This window comes from Giraffa tippelskirchi, chromosome 8 (genome assembly GCF_054371585.1).
Source record: "Giraffa tippelskirchi isolate mGirTip1 chromosome 8, T2T-mGirTip1v1.2.pri, whole genome shotgun sequence".
In the NCBI taxonomy this organism is placed as follows: domain Eukaryota; kingdom Metazoa; phylum Chordata; class Mammalia; order Artiodactyla; family Giraffidae; genus Giraffa; species Giraffa tippelskirchi.
The window spans coordinates 88,668,991-88,689,321 of NC_137282.1; the positions used below are offsets into that span (position 1 = coordinate 88,668,991).

A 20,331-nucleotide genomic window follows, 5' to 3' on the forward strand; every position below is an offset into this window, starting at 1 on the left:
TGCCCCTTTAATCATGGGATAATACACTCTTTTCAAAATAAATTATTCACCATGGAAGAAACTCTAGAGGTTGAAGCTGAACATTGGAATTCCTGGAACAAAATTGAAACTCTAGTTTTGACTCCTTGTATAAAAGACTAGCATCTGTGAAGGCAACCAAAATAATTACTTGAAGTTACAGGAAACGTCATCTGCAAGAGTAGACAGGAGATGAAGTACTAAGAGGTTTCCCAGCTCTTCTTATGGTCTAGGGGAAAATTTGAATTTGAGGAGTAGGAGAATTGTGGTGAAACTTATTTCTGCTTCAAGTGCATGGAAATGATCCTTCATGTTGAGAAAAATGTGTAGAGGATGAAATTGTAATGATGTATACAAATAACACTTTCAAATTGCATATTTTTAATATTAAATTATATTAATGCAGGTGTATAATAATACCTCACACTATTTTAAGGGGGAAGCAAGTGAAAACCAAAACAAATGGTAAGCTTTAAGAAGCACTCTTACACTTTGGCTTATGGAGGGGAATGGCTCACCAGGTAAATTGCCTTGACTTCATAAGGGCAGCTTTATTTGTATGTAAGGAATGATGTGATTATACCTGAATAAGTAAAAATATTTAAATTGGTGGTAGCATTTCTACTGACTCAATTCTTTCTTTTCCCCTAGGAATTACTATTTATTTTCACTACTTTCATCGAAATGGTGAGTTAAACACATTTCCTTCTTTATTTAAGCCATGAATATTAAATACAATAAAAAATACAAATGGGATTTATTCAAATAAATGTTGTACTCCAAAGGGCACCTTCAGAAACCTGAAATAAGTTCATTATGGCTAGGACCTATGTTTGATTTAACAGGACATTCAGGATGATTCCATGTGGATATAGAGCAGAATATTATGACTGATTTATATTATGATTTATAAATATTTGTGTGATCACAAACTACATATTTCTTAAATAACAATAAATTTAATCTTAAATTACTTATCAAATTTAAGAAGTTTAAAGGTAAGCTCGTGTTACCTGGGCAATATTTTTATAGACCCAGTATAAATGATAAGAAAAACTGAAGTTGAATAAGAAACATATTCTACTTTGTTTCTACTGAATCATTTATTAATGCAACCTTAAAAGATTCATAGCAACAATTTCCAAGTAAAATTAGTTTGGCTTTCAAAATTCTTGGTTCCCTAAGAAAAATAGATTTTGCTATAACACTATTCACTGTTTGATTAATGCTGTTTGACTCTTCTTTTATTCACTAGTTTAAGAAATAGTTGTTGAGGACAGACCTTATGTCAAGAATGACCTATATACATAGGAAGTGCTCATCTGTATTAATAATTGTAGAAATAATTTAATAAATAATTTTCCATGATTATTAATGGTAACAATGAGTTACCACGACACAGATGGGTTGTTAAAAATATTTTTTTAACGTTCTTCAAATACGAAGTGTTGGTGAGGGTATGTTGTGATGAGAACACTATGGGAATGTAATTATTACTGTAATGTGAAAACCAATTAAGTAGTAAATGTTCATTTCCCAGCAATTCTGCTCCTAGGTGTGTGTATACTAGAAGATATGTTTGTAGGAGCAAAAGACCAAAATAAGTAAACAAATAAAACCAAGTCCTTTACTACTAGAATAAATAAATAAATAGTGATGGCTTCATAAAACTATACAACAATGGATATGAATTAATTGTGGCCAATTTATCAATATGGATGAATATCAAACCAAAATTTGGGGGAAAAAGTTAAAAAGTACATACGATTTGGTTTCTTTCATAGATCAAAAGTAAGCTTAATTACACAATAAGTTGCTTGGAGATACATTTATAGTGGTAAAACTGTTGGGAAAAATGAGGCCCTGATTATCCCAGCGTTCCTGTCCCTTAGTTTTTTTCTCTTCATTTCTTTGGTGGTACTGTTATTCTTTTTGCCTTTCCTCTTTCTTTTCCTCTAATAATAACCTGTTCAAATTTTACATGTTTTTAATATCCTTTCACCATATTCAGAATCTATCCAGACTTTTCTGTAATATGTGTTTATACAATTATTTATCACATTATACCTTTTGTAAGATTATCTTCTTGCCTATGGTTTATTTATTTATTTTTATTGCTACTGCCTCAAAGACAGAGATCATAAGGCCTTAATTTTTATTGCCTCAGAGCCTTTAGCAAAGGATAGAGCATATATACAAATGCTGATACATATTTTTTGAATTATATTTTGACTGAAAGTCACTTATAAAATTATAAAACCCTTAAAGAAAGGCTCATAATGAAATTATAAGCAGGAAGAATTCTTTGTTGTGTGTCTTCAAAATTTAAAATATAAAGAGAATTATTTCAGAGGTAAAGGTATGAAAGTTAAAATAGTGAAGATGGCATTAAGAAAAAGCATTCACAGTGTGTGTGTCCATGCACATGGGCATGACTTGTTAGAACTAAGTACAGAAATTTGACATTTGTTATCTTTATTCTGAAACATTTATAAAAATCATTTTAAACCATGTGTCCATTTTAGAGTTAAATTAAAACTAGATAATACAACATGTAATTCTACTTAATTTGTTGCTTATAAATTCTACAGTATGCTAATATTTTAAAAGCAAATACATTTTCAAGGTTTCACGGTCCATCTTTGTTCTCTGAGGGCACCTCACCTTGTAAATGCTTATGGCCATTGGACAAGAGGCACTGTGGAAGGTTGACGGGGTCTGCTAGATATTAGAAAAGCTTAGTTTCTGTTTTACTTTTTCATTTAAAAGATATACCACACAGATAATTTTGTGGCTTGTATGCCCACTTTTGAGAGCCTTTGAATTAATCTAGTGATTGTCAATGGAGGATAGGGAGAGAAGAAATCACCCAAGAAAAATTTTCACAGTTGACATGCACATACCCCACCACTACCCTTCTGCCATAATGGTGGTGTCATCTGCATATCTGAGGTTACTTATATTTCTCCTGGCAATCTTGATTCCAGCTTGTGCTTCATCCAGCCTGGCATTTTTCATGATGTACTCTGCATATAAGTTAAATAAGTAGGGTGACAATATGCAGTCTTGACATACTCCTTTCCCAATTTGGAACCAATCTGTTGTTCCATGTCTGGCTCTAAATGTTGCTTCTTGACCTGCATACAGGTTTCTCAGGAGGCAGGTAAGGTGATCTGGTATTCCTATCACTTGAAGAATTTTCCCCAGTTTGTTGTGATCCATATAGTCAAAGGCTTTGGCATAGTCAGTAAAGCAGAAGTAGATGTTTTTCATCTTGACATTGAATTCAGCTAATAAATGACTGAGCGGGGAATTCCCTAGTCAGTCATTTATTAGCTGACTCTAATGTTTATATTCTCTCAACTACTTTGAGATTGTTGAGGCTAGTTCTTTAATTATGTGTATGTGCTCAGTTGTCTGACTCTTTGCAACTCCATGGATTATAGCCTACCAGGCTCCTCTATCCATGGAAGTTCCCAGGCAAGAATATTGGAATGGATTGCCAGTACTCCAAGGGATCTTCCCAATCCATGGATCAAACCTGAGTCTCTTGCATCTCCTGCATTGGTCGGTGGATTCTTTACCATTGCACCACCTGGGAAGTTCTTTAAGAGGCCTGTAAAATAGATTATGAAAAAGTATTCTCTTACTTTATTTTGGGTGTGTGTGTTGGGGGGGAATAATGAGAAGAGGCAAAAAATGGTAATGATTTTCATCATTGTACAGTATACAATTATATTACTGAAAGGAATAAAAGAGAGTTCTTTCTCAAACTTGGCTACTAAGTTTGGTTTTAGGCTGACCTGCATAACAAGTAACATGAAAAATATTTTCTACAGGTGTTTTTATTTTCCTGTATCTTTGTAAACTATTGTGTATGTGTGTATACTCTCATATGTATTTATTTTTGAATCTGTAATTCTACATAGGTGGCAACAAATCTGTTGCATATTTCATGCTCAATTAAAAAGAAATCTTACATGATTTCCATGTATTATGGAAAGATAGACATCTGTCCCCTATTTAATTACGTCCATCCTGACTATGTTAAAGTGTTCTGGTCCCCGTTAAGAAAATCTTCTAAATATACATGAAGAAAAACTTTGTTAAAAATGAATTGTCAGCAAGAAACAGAAGGGACTTAAACAAAGGAATTCTAAGGAAAGTTTAACAGAGAAATATCTCAAATCTGAATTTTTAGACTGAATAAAATAATAACCCTTCCCCTTCACCTCTCATGACTAATCCACACCAAAATGCAAATGTAACTTGAAACCAATTGTTTTGGAGGTTTCAGAAATTTGGTTAATTTTTTCTTCCTGTTACTTTTCACTTTGAAACACCTTTTGGCTTCTGGAATCTGACTGGAGCTAGGAGGGGAAATGCCAAAATTCTATGGGGAAGGCTTGTTCTTGGGGTAATTTAGACCTGACTTGAAGAAGTCAACTTTTTAAATAAATTTTATGTTAAAAAAACTCTGAAACTTCCAAGAGGTTGAAAAAAATGCAAGAATTGCAGATAATAAAACAAAATTTTGATAATAATGCAAAAGTAGGAAATTGTCAGAAACTCCATGAGGGTGAAGGGAGCAGTTTAAGCTTTAGCTCTTGAAGCTTGGGTTCTCCCCTTTGTTTACCATTAATTCTGCTATTGTTTTCAAACTTTTCCTGTGAATTTCCCCACCTTAAAAATACGAAGCAGTAAGATCTCTTCATGTCCAATCATTAAGGATATACAAGAATTTCAAGGGTGTACTAATACTTTTTTCATTCCATCAGCAAATATTTGCTTGCCATCTACATACCAGAGCTAGTCTAAGTTCTGGGTATATAATAGTGAAAAAAAAGAAAAGAATCTGCTCTCATGTACCTTAAATTCCAGTGGAGATCAAAGAACTAAATATATGATATATTACATTGTATTGAGTGCCATGTAGAAAAATAAATCTACGTACAGAAATATTTTATACGGAGTGGTTAGGATAGGCCTTTTTGAAAAGTGGCCTTTAAGCAGAAACTTGATGGAAATGAGTGAGCGAGCCACACATATACCCTAGGGGAAGCTTCCCACAACACAGGATCAGAAAGTCCAAAAGAAGCTGTAAGAGCAATGTGCTGGGTAGGATAGAGCATAAAGCAGAGTGATGAAAGACATGTTCAGGGTACAAGCGAGAAAAAGATATTCAATTTTTAGTCTAGAGTACATGCATATACAGGAAAGAAGTAGTAATCAGCACATTCACTGAAATTTTTGGTATTCTACTGTGATTTAGGAGCATAGTTGAAAGGGATCTGCTACTTGAGTTTAGAACTTCAGTCTTCTCTTCATCAAATTTGTCAGGACAACTGGCAGGAATGTTGTTTAAAAAGAGGAAACTGAAACACACAAAAAGAGGTAGACGACTTGTTTAAACAAGAGGAGAAGACAATTGGGAAAAATTAATTCCACCCTAATTAAGCTACGAATTTTGAACAGTTCAATCAAAATCCCAAAATGACGCTTCTAATTCCTCTTCTCTTTCTCTTTCCTTCCCTAACATCCTTTCCTCTTTACCTCTCCTCACTTTCCATTTCCTCCCCTTCCAAAAGGTACATGCTGTATGATTTCATTATACAGCATCCTTGAAATGACAGAACTATAGAAAAGGAAAGGGTGTAGATAAGAAAAAGTGAGTGTGGCTCTAAAAGGGCAAGAAGAGGGATGCATGTAGCAATGAAATGTTCTCTCATATTGGCTCTTAATTCCAGTATAATAGTTGTTATATTTTGTACTACAATTTTGCAAGACACCCTATTCAGGGAAATTCAGTAAAGGGATACACGTTATGTCTGTATTACATTTTTTACAACATCCATGTGAATCTACATGTATCTGAAAATAAAGTTTAAAAATTTAAAATAATGAACATTATGATGCTAGGGAACAACAGACACTTCCTCTAGCATCTTTCTGGCTGTCCTGACACCAAATATTCTATGGCATGTTTTTTGTTTTTTTTTAAATAAATTTATTTATTTTAGTTGGGGGCTAGTTACTTTACAATATTGTAATAGTTTTTGCCATACATTGACATGAATCAGCCATGGGTTTACATGTGTTCCCCATCCTGGACCCCCCTCCCACCTCCCTCCCCATCCCATCCCTCTGGGTCATCCCATTGCCCCAGCCCTGAGCATTTGTCTCATGCATCGAACCTGGAATGGTGTTCTGTTTCACATATGATAATATACATGTTTCAGTGCTATTGTCCCAGAACGTCCCACCCTCACCTTCTCCCTCAGAGTCCATAAGATTGTTCTATGCATCTGTGTCTCTTATTCTGTCTCGCATATAGGGTTATCGTTACCATCTTTCAAATTCCATATATATGCATTAGTATACTGTATTGGTGTTTTTCTTTCTGGCTTACTTCACTCTGTATAATGGGCTCCAGTTTCATCCATCTCAATAGAATCGATTCAAATGTATTTTTTTAATAGCTGAGTAATATTGCATTGTGTATATGTACCACAGCTTCCTTATCCATTCGTCTGCTGATGGACATCTAGGTTGCTTCCATGTCCTGGCTATTGTAAACAGTGCTGCGATGAACATTGGGGTACACGCGTCTCTTTCAGTTCTGGTTTCCTCGGTGTGTATGCCCAGCAGTGGGATTGCTGGGTCATATGGCAGTTCTATTCCCAGTTTTTTAAGGAATCTCCACACTGTTCTCCATAGTGGCTGTACTAGTTTGCATTCCCACCAACAGTGTAAGAGGGTTCCCTTTTCTCCACACCCTCTCCAGCATTTATTGCTTGTAGACTTTTGGATAGCAGCCATTCTGACTGGTGTGAAATGATACCTCATTGTGGTTTTGATTTGCATTTCTCTAATAATGAGTGATGTTGAGCATCTTTTCACGTGTTTGTTAGCCATCTGTATGTCTTCTTTGGAGAAATGTCTGTTTAGTTCTTTGGCCCACCTTTTGATTGGGTCGTTTATTTTTCTGGAATTGAGCTGCAGAAGTTGCTTGTATATTTTTGAGAGTAATTGTTTGTCTGTTGCTTCGTTTGCTATTATTTTCTCCCATTCTGAATGCTGTCTTTTCACCTGGCTCATAGTTTCCTTTGTTGTGCAAAAGCTTTTAATTTTAATTAGGTCCCATTTGTTTATTTTTGCTTTTATTTCCAATATTCTGGGAGGTGGGTCATGGAGGATCCTGTTGTGATTTATGTCGGAGAGTGTTTTGCCTATGTTTTCCTCTAGGAGTTTTATAGTTTCTGGTCTTACGTTTAGATCTTTAATCCATTTTGAGTTTATTTTTGTGTATGGTGTTAGGAAGTGTTCTAGTTTCATTCTTTTACAAGTGGTTGACCAGTTTTCCCAGCACCACTTGTTAAAGAGATCGTCTTTTCTCCATTGTATATTCTTGCCTCCTTTGTCGAAGATAAGGTGTCCATAGGTGCGTGGGTTTATCTCTGGGCTTTCTATTTTGTTCCATTGATCTATATTTCTATCTTTGTGCCAGTACCATACTGTCTTGATGACTGTGGCTTTGTAGTAGAGCCTGAAGTCAGGCAGGTTGATTCCTCCAGTTCCATTCTTCTTTCTCAAGATTGCTTTGGCTATTCGAGGTTTCTTATATTGCCATACAAATTGTGAAATGATTTGTTCTAGTTCTGTGAAACATACCATTGGTAGCTTGATAGGGATTGCATTGAATCTATAGATTGCTTTGGGTAGTATACTCATTTTCACTATATTAATTCTTCCAATCCATGAACATAGTGTATTTCTCCATCTGTTTGTGTCCTCTTTGATTTCTTTCATCAGTGTTTTATAGTTTTCTATATATAAGTCTTTTGTTTCTTTAGGTAGATGTATTCCTAAGTATTTTATTCTTTTTGTTGCAATGGTAAATGGTATTGTTTCCTTAATTTCTCTTTCTGTTTTCTCATTATTGGAGTGTAGGAATGCAAGGGATTTCTCCATGTTAATTTTATGGTGTGTTTATTCCTAGATGCAATAAAGCAATATTATCCATGATTTAAATTCACTGGTACTCTCCTAGGTAAGCAAGTTGTGATGTACCTATTTGAGAGCATAAAAAACATCTAGAAGAACCAAAATAGTTTTTAGAGGGACAAGACAACCTGAAAATTTGTATAGAATAGAAAAGGGCCACAAGGTACCTTGAAACATTTTTGATGAAGAAGAAGTTAAACAGATCTCTGTTTTCCCCCTCTGTCTACCAAGAGACCAGAAGCAAATGAATTTTCCATTACATCAACTCTTCTCTAACACTGTGTGTTATCAGAATTTCTAATTTTTCCACATTTGATGGGTGTAAAGTGGTCTCTTTTTGTTTTATTTTCTTAGAAAATCTTAGGAGTTTTTGATATATTCTGCATATGCTAAACCTTCTCGATGCTATGTGCTGCACATGTTTCTCAATTGGAAAAGCTGAGATTATGTGAAATACTTTCTATGCTACACATTTTACCTTGCTTAAAATTTTGTTAAAACTTGCCTGAAACTATCTGGCATTATAAACTTTTAATCATTACAATTGTGCTGCAGTTGTAGGAATAGACAAAAGTTTTAACAGAGGAAGGTAGTAAAAAAAAAATAGACACGTATTTAAATTTTATTTATGATTAAAATGAGGTTATGTCCCAGTTTGCCTGGGACTATTCCTGACACTTATGCCTATGATCCAAGTATAATTGTTAATAATGTCCTTTTCAATTTTAAACACTGTTTGATTTGGATGAAAAATATATAAATATATAAAGTCATCCTATGTATGTAACATAGGTGGACCTAGAAGTAAATAGAGATATCATTGGCTATCCATATTAAAGAGAATAAGATTTTATCCATATTTGATACTAGAAATATATTCCATATGAACTGAAAATCTAAATATGAAAGAAATATTCAAAATTATTAGAAATAATTATGAGAAAAGCTTCACAGTATTAAGAGGGGGATGAATTTCTTTAAAATGACATGAAACCACGAACCACATTAAAACAAAACAAAATTTCTTTTGGAGAAACTTTAGAGAGCACCTTGACAACGTGTGTAGAAGTTCAGAGATGCTCAAACCCACCTCCAGGTACACAAAGAGATCTTTTGACCTTGTACTCTACGGGACACGTATGGCAACAGTTTGAGGATGGATAAATATGTTGTGGTATTTTTGTAAAATGGAATGCCATATAGCAAATAAAACAAATATACCAAATAAAACTTTGCGCAAAATTGTATAGGAGGGGGATATTTGCCTTTTGAAATTGACTTGGTCACTTGTTTCTATTAATGCATCTACATCCCAAGGTTGCTGAAGACAAATGCACATCTCATCAAACACTATTTTTGTGAAAGTGAGAAAAAAGGGGCTTTGTATACTTTTATATTTTAAGATCTATTAGCAAACTCAGAATTAAGAAAAAAACTCTGTCTATAGCATGTAGTATTTTAGCCACCCAAGGATACCTAGATATAACAAAGAGTGAGGTCTTCAAAAAATTCAAGGGCACATACTAGAACTTAAAACATTGCCAAAATTGTTAGCTTATTCTATGTTGAATTCATTAAGCAGTATAAAAATATAGTAGTTCACAAAATATTTTAAAGCCTCCATAAAAGAAACATTGCACATATAAGGTGAGTTAGATATATACTAAGTTTTCTCGGATCAAGCTGTGAGTTGTACCATGTGACTACATCTAAGACTCGTTTTAATCTAAGTTTATTTTTACATCAAAAGGCTTTGTAATCCCTATGTCTATTTCTGGCTTTTGCTTATTGAAATATTTCCTCTAATCCATTAAATGAATAAATCCATTAAACTAATATTTACCCTTGGTCTCATGGAGGGTTGTGTATTTCCACTGGGCTTGAGGAGTGTTTCGATTTTTCATCCTTGGTTTCACTACTGGCCACTGTAACTTACCTCAGTGTTAAAACTGCCTAAAGGAATTTCAGTCCTGAAGCAAATCACTTGCTTCCTGAAACTGGCAATTTGAATTTGAGGAACCAAATCAAGGATCTGGGTCAGTATCTAAGGTGAAGGGGGGTGGTGGTCTTGTTCTTTGTCAGTTCTCATTTTGCTTCTTCATCTCCGAGCTGAATATTTGTGTCATGTGCCCCTTATTCCTCCTTTGGCCTCTTTTCCTGCCCCACAGATGGTAGGGCGGAAGAGTTAATGGGAGGGCCTTGGGGCAGGGATGATGGTGATGAGGTTTTTAGTAGAATAATTAAGGACCTATTTCACTCTATTCTCATTGAAATACTTCATATTTCAATGAGAATTGGATTATACAGCTGATACTATGAATGGTTCTTTTTGAGACCAATTTGAATAATTTCTTTAAACATGTCTTCCATAGCAATAACCATACTTTCCATATTATTCTGTATTTCTTCAGAGGCACATCAGAATATAAATATAAACTGACAAATACCAACATGCTAAATAACAGTGTGGAATGCCCTTTGACTTGTGAGAAGCACTGTACCTCATTTCTTTGACTGGCTTTTGCTGTGTGGTAATTGTTACGGAAACATCTGGTTACTGTCACATATTTTAGTATCCGATCTCATTGCATGACATTTTGTTCTGTGACATTTAGTTCCCACTTGGGACTTGGAACTGGAAACCTAAAATTAAGTTTCATTTCCAACATAATAATAGGGAATTGTCCTGGGTAATGATGTTTGAGGTTACCAGTAATGGAATTTCAACATAGCACATTGGAAAAAATAATATTAAATTGTTATCAGTGATTTTCTTTACAAAGATACAAATTCTTACACAGGTCCCAGAAACTGTTTGGAGGGGTTGCTCTGGAAATTTTCTTAGTCTTGAGGCTATAATCCTTGGCTTTTTGAACTCATAGTAAATAGAAACGAACTCTCTCATGGTGAGGTTCATATACCTACATATCTCTCATTTACCCTTTATATGGACTTTTTTTCCTGTAAGGAAAAACATTCTTTTTGAAGTGTTTGAGTATATTTTTCTAAGCTTTAGGTTTTCCACAACAGAATTGTGTCTATCATCCTTTCTTTCTGCTGGTTCTTTCATAAAATAAAAAGAGTTTAGACAAATTTCCATTTTGCCTCTTCTCAGTTTTGGCAGTTAGCTTAGTGCTCATGTGCCTCCAGTTCATACCCTGGTCTTGATGGGAAACCCATTCTTATGTTCCTGTGCTGTTGACTCAAGCTGGTCCTAGACCTTGCTGCTTCCCTCCTCAATTTTTTCCTTGTAAGTGTTGTGTGTCCTTCACTATTGGACTTACTAAACTCACATTATTGACATTAAACTGATGCAACCATTCTTCAGAAGAAGGGGTAGCTGGTTTGTTAACAGTTTTGTCAAATAGTCTCCACCTTGAAAACAAACAAAATGCTCTGACAGATGTTTTAGATCTAGTGCAGAGAAAATAGACTGTGATGGAGATTTGCATGTAGGGAGTTCATTGGGAAGTGTTCATGGGGCATCTGTGAGAGGAGAAGGAAGCAGGGATAGCCAGAGGGGGAAAAAGTTGATCTGAGATGAAGTCACAACAAATGTTTCAGCTGATGACCTCATTGAATTATTCCAAAGTGAGCAAGAGGACAAGATTTTTATACTTGCATTGAGCTGTCGTTGAATGTGGCTGCCACAGTGGGGGCATGCAACTTGCTTTCAGCAGTTGGGGAATGAGTGCCTAGGTATTGAGAAAGGCATCGTGGCAGTGCACCACTCATTCACTATGCAAGATTCTAAAAGCTGAATTGTCTTGGAAGCAAAGATGATAGGCATATTTTCCCTCATTTCCCAATTATTTACAAGAGTATTAATTTATCAGGAGATAAGTGACTACACAGTGCAGAATATGCATGATATTCTTATGTTTGTGTGTGTGTGTGTGTGTGTGTGCATGCCCTGTTCCCTATGTGTTTAAGAGCTATCACTTTCACTTTCTACAAAAATGAGGCTTTGATGGGGGAAAAAAAGCTGAAATATTGCTAAGCTATTGCTAATACTTTGGCCTCCTGATGTGATGAGCTGACTCATTGGAAAAGATCCTGATGCTGGGGAAGATTGAAGGCAGGAGGAGAAGGGGATGACAGAGGATGTGATGGCTGGATGGCATCACTGACTCAATGGACATGAGTTTGAGCAAGTTTTGGGAGATGATGAAGGACAGGGAAGCCTGGCATGCTGCAGTCCATGGGGTCGCAAAGAGTCAGACACAAACTAAACAACAACAACATTGCTATACTACGACCTATATAACTTTTCTAGACACTTGTGCTCACAGTGTGTATCCTTACTTCCAAATGAATATTTTAATACATCAATCCCTCTTGATTCTTAAACCAAGCTTCCCACAGACAGTGTCAGCTCCAAAACTGAAGTAAGTCAGCTATGTCCATGCTTAAGTCATCTTGGCCTTCTTTGTTCTGAGTCCTCAGATAGCCCATCTTTCCAGAGGAGAAAATTGTGGTTTAAAACCAAAGCACCTCCTCAGGAGCTTGCCCAGGGCCCAGTAATCCACAGTGCTGAGAGAAGCATGATTTTGGTGTACACCGATGGTCTAGTCAATGGTCAGAAAACGGTTTTCTGGGAAGAAAAAAAAAATCTCAAACAGAGCCTGAAGTCCATGTAGTGAAGTAATCTCTTGAGTAAACATAGAGATTTTGAAGGTGACACAGACATAATTTAACACACAAGGAAAGTTTTTACAAATTTTCGCAATTGACCAAGAGGGCAGAAAATCAACATATGCTGAGTACTTATGGCTTGCCAGTCATTATACAAAACAATTAACTAATATAGTAGCATTCAATTCTTACTACTGTCCCAAGTGTTATGAATCATTATCCACATTTTTTGTTCATTCATTTTTATCTCAAATGAGGTAGCTTTTGTGCATTTACACTGCTAGAAAGTGGCAGAGCCAGGATTAAAAAGTGAGCTCTTCGATTCAAAAGTACATGCTATTCCTCCTCCAAAAATATCTATGAAGAGAGAGGTGTCATTTAAAATAAAACACCTTAGAATTTCATTTCTGAAAATAATTGAAAAATAATATTGGGCTGTAAATGGTGTGGTTCTAATTTTAATTTTTTTTTTTTTTAATTTTGGTAATGTGCCAATGTAATAGAGGGAAGCCCTGGAGTAGGAAATGGCAACCCACTACAGTATTCTTTTCTGGAGAATCCCCATGGTCAGAGGATCCTAGTGGGCTTCAGGCCATGGGGTTGCAGAGTCAGACATGACTGAAGTGACTGAGCACAATAGAGGGAAGAGTAATTTTGGAATCAGAAGACCTGCATTCGTTTCCCGGCAGTAAGCTCTGGGAAAGAAAATTAACTTCGACTTTATCACTTATAAAATTAGGATGTAAAAGTAGTATGTAAATGTAGAATTTAAACTAAGTTACTACAGTCAATCCCTTCACAAAGCTTGAGCAAATGAGAACTATGATGTGTCTCAGAACTTATCTGTGATGTTTTGAATGTTAAGTACTTCTGTGGTTACATGAATCATTGGGTTAGTACTGGGTTATCCCAGAGTGATTTTATCTCTGTAGCAGAAGTCTATTTTGTTGAAGACTGTTAGCTCCTTGCTTGTTTATTTACTAGTTGTACAAAAGAAGATGGAAGTTCAGATGGTAAAGAAAGCAGGATAAAATACTGAGCTCTGTAGAAATCCTGGATATTATTGGCTTCACTGGTAAGAGAGAAGAGAAGGGAGGATAAACAAATGAGAAAAGAAGGATTGGCAAATGTGACTGTAGTTACAAAACATCCTTGTTGTTTTTTGGTGCATAACACAAGTAATCCATTGTTTTATACATCAATGGTTCTAGATGGATTTAATAAAATTTTTGTAAATGGGACCCTTTTTACCCATCAATCTTGTAGTTGCATACAAGTAGGATGACAAGAACAAATTCAGTCATGGATTTGGATTCAAAAGTTGATTCTGCAGTTCTACTGGGAAGATTAAGATTTACAAATGGAAGCTAAGGTTATAAATTAGTATGCATCTAGGTAACAACCTCTGATGTAAACTGCTAGGATAGCATGAAACAGAAAATCACTTGGATCAAAACATGTCCTGGAAGGAGGTAGGATCTAGATAAGAGAACAGCTGATTTCTAAGGTGAAGAATATCGTTAATATAAATATACTCTCCTAATGTTCCATTCTGAAGTGAGCAATATTCCTTTATAAAAATAACTTTTGATATATTAGCCAATTTCATTATTTAATAGTCATATCTCCTTTATAGTTTAATTCTAAATTTTTTTGAAATAAATATAATTATGTTAAGTTCAGTTCAGTTCAGTTGCTCAGTCGTGTCCGACTCTTTGTGACCCCATGAATCGCAGCACGCCAGGCCTCCTGGTCCATCACCAACTCTCGGAGTTTACCCAAACCTATGTCCATCGAGTCAGTGATGCCATCCAACCATCTCATCCTCAGTCGTCCCCTTCTCCTCCTGCCCCCAATCCTTCCCAGCATTAGGGTTTTTTCCAATGAGTCAACTCTTCACATGAGGTGGCCAAAGTATTGGAGTTTCAGCTTCAACATCAGTCCTTCCAATGAACACCCAGGACTGATCTCCTTTAGGATGGACTGGTTGGATCTCCTTACAGCCCAAGGGACTCTCAAGAATCTTCTCCAACACCATAGTTCAAAAGCATCAATTCTTTGGTGCTCAGCTTTCTTCACTGTCCAACTCTCACATCCACACATGACCACTGGAAAAACCATAGCCTTGACTAGACGGACCTTTGTTGGCAAAGTAATGTCTCTGCTTTTAAATATGCTACCTAGGTTGGTCATAACTTTCCTTTCAAGGAGTAAGCATCTTTTAATTTCATGGCTGCAATCACCATCAGCAGTGATTTTGGAGCCCCCAAAAATAAAGTCTGACACTGTTTCCACTGTTTCCCCATCTATTTCCCATGAAGTGATGGGACCAGATGCCATGATCTTAGTTTTCTGAACGTTGAGCTTTAAGCCAACTTTTTCACTCTCCTCTTTCACTTTCATCAAGAGGCTCTTTAGTTCTTCTTCACTTTTTGCCATAAGGATGGTGTCATCTGCATATCTGAGGTTATTGATAATTCTCCCAGCAATGTTGATTCCAGCTTGTGCTTCTTCCAGACAGCGTTTCTCATGATGTACTCTGCATATAAGTTAAATAAGCAGGGTGACAATATACAGCCTTGACGTACTCCTTTTCCTATTTGGAACCAGTTTGTTGTTCCATGTCCAGTTCTAACTGTTGCTTCCTGAACTGCATACAGGTTTCTCAAGAGACAGATCAGATGGTCTGGTATTCCCATCTCTTTAAGAATTTTCCACAGTTTATTGTGATCCACATAGTCAAAGGCTTTGGCATAGTCAGTAAAGCAGAAATAGTTGTTTTTCTGGAACTCTCTTGCTTTTTTGATGATCCAGCAGATGTTGGCAATTTGATCTCTGGTTCCTCTGCCTTTTCTAAAACCAGCTTGAACATCTGGAAGTTCACGGTTCACGTATTGCTAAAGCCTGGCTTGGAGAATTTTGAACATTACTTTCCTAGCGTGTGAGATGAGTGCAATTGTGCAGTAGTTGAGCATTCTTTGGCATTGCCTTTCTTTGGGATTGGAATGAAAACTGACCTTTTCCAGTCCTGTGGCCACTGCTGAATTTTCCAAATTTGCTGGCATATCGAGTGCAGCACTTTCGTAGCATCATCTTTGAGGATTTGAAATAGCTCAACTGGAGTTCCATCACCTCCACTAGCTTTGTTCGTAGTGATGCTTTCTAAGGCCCACTTGACTTCCCATTCCAGGATGACTGGCTCTAGGTGAGTGATCACACCATCGTGATTATCTGGGTCATGAAGATCTTTTTTGTACAGTTCTTCTGTGTATTCTTGCCACCTCTTCTTAATATCTTCTGCTTTTGTTAGATCCATACCATTTCTGGAGAAGGAAATGGCAACCCACTCCAGTACTCTTGCCTGGAAAATTCCAAGGATGGAGGAACCTGGTAGACTACAGTCCATGGGATCGCAAAGAGTTGGACACGACTGAGCAACTTCACATCACATTCACATACCATTTCTGTCCTTTATCGAGCCCATCTTTGCATGAAATGTTCCCTTGGTATCTCTAATTTTCTTGAAGAGATCTCTAGTCTTCCCAATCTGTTGTTTTCCTCTATTTCTTTGCATTGATCGCTGAGGAAGGCTTTCTTATCTCTCCTTGCTATTCTTTGGAACTCTGCATTCAGATGGGAATATCTTTCCTTTTCTCTTTTGCTTTTCACTTCTCTTCTTTTCCCAGCTATTTGTAAGCCCTCCTCAGACAGCCATTTTGCTTTTTTGCATTTCTTTTCCATGGGGATGGTCTTGATCTCTGTCTCCTGTACAATGTCACGAACCTCTGTCCATAGTTCATCAGACACTCTGTCTATCAGATCTCTTCCCTTAAATGTATTTGTCACTTCCACTGTATTTTCATAAGGGATTTGATCTAGGTCATACCTGAATGGTCTAGTGGTTTTCCCTACTTTCTTCAATTTAAGTCTGAATTTGGCAACAAGGAGTTCATGATCTGAGCCACAGTCTGCTCCCGGTCTTGTTTTTGCTGACTGTATAGAGCTTCTCCATCTTTGGCTGCAAAGAATATAATCAATCTGATTTCTATGTTGACCATCTGGTGATGTCCATGTATAGAGTCTTCTCTTGTGTTGTTGGAAGAGGGTGTTTGCTATGACCAATTATGTAGTTGTTAACTAATAAAATTTGTTATAAATTATCAGGACTTAATGGAGGCTAGCATAAATAGGTTTATATTTGTATGTACTAGTTTTTTTCATCCCTTTAGTTAACAGAGTGTGTCAAGATTTAAATAATAAGAACTCCCGGCAGAATATCTATTCATCATTACAGTTTTGGCCTACATCAAACTCATCTAAATTGCATATTGAGACTTAAATCAGATATAGTTATTTGATTTCTGTCATAATTGGAGTCATTATGCAAACAATAAAATACATTTTTGGAGAAAAGTGTGACATGATTCTGCGGCTATTACAAAAATCTATGTGTTAAGTAAAGATTTACTAAGAAAAACTGTATGTTGGATTTTGTGATGATATGACTTAGGAGTTTGTTGTGATTGTATGATGTGAAGGTTAGAGTCAAACAATTCTGTTGTATTGTTATGATTCCACATGTGCCTGAGCACCTCCTAAACTTGAGTTCTATGGGTCTTAAGTTCAGACTGTATTAGTTTCCTCTGGCTACCATAACAAAGTACCACCATTTTGGTGTATTAAACAACAGAAATTCATTGTCTCACTGTGCTGAAGACTGGAAGTCAAATCGGGTACTGGTAGAGTTGGTTCCTTCTGAGGACCATGAGAGAGAAGAGCTTCTATGACTTCTTGGCAAAAATTGTTGTTTCTTGACTTGGAGACTCATCACCTCAGTCTCTGCCTTCATGTTCACATGGTGTCCTCCCTTTGTGTGTGTCTGTGTCCAAGTTTCCTGTTTTTATTGGGGTATCAGTCAGTTGGGTTATGTGTCCACCCTAGTCTAGTTTGACTTCATCTCAATTAATCGTATATGCAAAGACTCTACTTCCTAATAAAGCCACATTCTAAGATACAGGGACTTCAACACTTCCTAGGGCCTATGTTTAAATTTTGTTTTAATTTTTTTCCCAGTGGTAGGAATGAACAACTCAGATGTCTCAGAACTATTAATTTTTTCACTAGGGAATATTTATAAGCATGGAAGAAATGTTACTTAAAAAACATAGAGGAATATAACAATAATTTCAGGTACTCGATTGCCTCCAACAATCTCTACTAATTTTACTGTAGAGTCTGAGTCTATACTCATTTGATACAGTTGAAGTAGGTATTAGTTTAAAGTCCATACTTCATGAGTCATAAACTGCTGCAGTTGAAATGTTGTGATTTGACTGTTTTTTTAGGAGATCCTGGAGGCTGGAATGCAGAACTTTCCTAGGGTAGGATGAGAAGGAAGGATGGCAGATACTGACTTTAAAATACTAATATTAAAAAAAACAATAATACTTAATTTCATTTGTTTTCTTTAAGAGGGTAAGCTTGTATTGTAAAATGCTTTTTATTTCAAATTTTCAATTTATCATAAAAACAAGTAAGATGTTAGCATATTTATTTGCGATACCATTTGTGTTTCTCTTTCATTTTTCCCAGTTGGAAATTTCCCAAATAAACAGACATTTTTATATCATTTTTATAGACATTGGCTAAATATCATTCTCTAACATATTGATCGTGTCTCTGAAAAAAAAAAGGTAGTTGAAAAGTCTAGTGTTTAAATACCAGATGTTAAAATATTTATAATGTTGAGTTGATAAGTGACCCCTCACCTAAATGCCTCCTGTAGCCATAAAAAATAGTCTCTTTTGATTTATTATATCTCATGAAATACTGATTTTAATTTTCTGCTCTTTGAAAGACCTCTCCAAGAATATTTTCATTGTCAGCATCTTAAATTGACCCAGAAATGATCATTAAATAATTTCAAAAATTGTAAGATTATCTAGGCATTTAAGATGTGTATAAGGTAATTAAAACCAAACTTTAGGAGGCTTAAGACTCGACCATAGTTGGTTATTCTACAACTAGGGTCACTGCCTAAGTTGTACAAAGACATCTGTTCAATTTACAGTTGTAATGAGGAACATGGGATGCTTTGATTCTTCATTTGCTGTTCTCCTCTCTAGAGGATGCAGTTGCCTATGTTAAAAAATGAACACAGGCTCTTTTGTGGAGGATAATAAAAATGTGTAAGATAATACAGGCCACATGCACAGACGGTTGGTATATGGCTTTTCTCTTTGAGTATGGAATTGTTGCTCTTATCACAGAACAGCCACTATCATGGAACAGCCACATGGAAATATTCAGTATTAGTCACTTAGGAATGAGACCAGTTCCTCTGATCTCATTAGTTTGATCATCATTATTCCATTTTAACATGGTGTTTGTAAAGGTGTTTTCAGTAGATTGCAGACTCGCAAGGGCATTTTGTGTTTTCTTATTTTTTTAATCAGCAAAAGAAAAGAGAAATTCATGTTATAAAGCTTTCTTTTCTCTTATATTGAATATAAATAAAGCCTAATGAGAGATATAGAGTAGATTTTTACTTTTGTCCTTTTGTATTTTACAAGTTTTGAAAATTGAATGACATTTGAGTTTCAGATTTTCCTCTTCACATTGATATATTTGAAAACACTAGTACATACTCTTGGGATAAATGTAAAGAAATATTTATGATGTCATGCTGTTGTAATCGGAGAAGGCAATGGCACCCCACTCCAGTACTCTTGCCTGGAAAACCCCATGGATGGAGGAGCCTGGTGGGCTGCAGTCCATGGGGTCGCTAGGAGTCGGAGACGACTGAGCGACTTCACTTTCACTTTTCACTTTCATGCATTGGAGAAGGAAATGGCAACCCACTCCAGTGTTCTTGCCTGGAGAATCCCAGGAATGGGGGAGCCTGTTGCGCTGCCGTCTATGGGGTCACGCAGAGTCGGACACGACTGAAGCGACTTAGCAGCAGCAGCTGTTGTAATATAGACTGATACTTAGTATGAGAACTATGTTTGGCTTAGTGCAAATTTGCGTTCATCTCAATGACCAGTTGCAGAATTATGGTGAGCATGCCTGTATTCAGGACCCTATTTTTGGCTTTGATACAAAAAAAAAAAAAAAAGAATGCTATTTCTCTCTTTTAAAAAATGCCTTTAAAAATCTTGAGCTCTCTCTGATTTGAAGGAATGGATGGAGCCTAGTTAGCATTAGCAAAAAATGCAAGATTAAGTCAGTAGTCGCATTTAGATAGATGTAGCTAAGAATTGTTTTTGTTTTTGTATGCGCCCAGCACCGCCCTTCTTTGGTATACCGTTTTTGTCCAGTTCCAGTAGTGTGGGCTGCCAAAATCCACTCCATGGAGCTCTGGGTCACGTGACTAAAGCTCGGCCAATCATAGTGCCCACATGCCTTGTCCTAATGATTGCTCTAAAGGTTAGTACCTCACCCAAACTTGGCATACCTTGGATGTTTCCATTTTGGAATCTTGAGAAAAAGAGATGGGGGATTTGGGGCCTTTACAGTTCGAAATAAATAAAATGGAAACAGGCAGTAGTCAAGCAAATAAAGCTAGTCAGAGGTAAGAGGAAATGAGTACCTAGGAGGAAGAGGACTTCAGCTGCTTCATCTCTCAGTTCTGGTGGAACAAAATCACCCTTTTCTTTCCAGTATCTTTCCAAA

General features: G+C 36.2%; 1 protein-coding gene across 1 annotated transcript in view; it reads left to right on the top strand.

Moving 5' to 3' along the window:
• LOC145516423 (uncharacterized) overlaps positions 1-20,331 on the top strand; it is a 581,394-nt gene that overhangs the window by 387,135 nt on the left and 173,928 nt on the right. Inside the window, exon 3 of the mRNA XM_081517695.1 lies at positions 670-705. Within this exon, the coding sequence (XP_081373821.1) occupies positions 670-705 (36 nt within the window). The remainder of the gene's footprint in view (positions 1-669; positions 706-20,331) is intronic.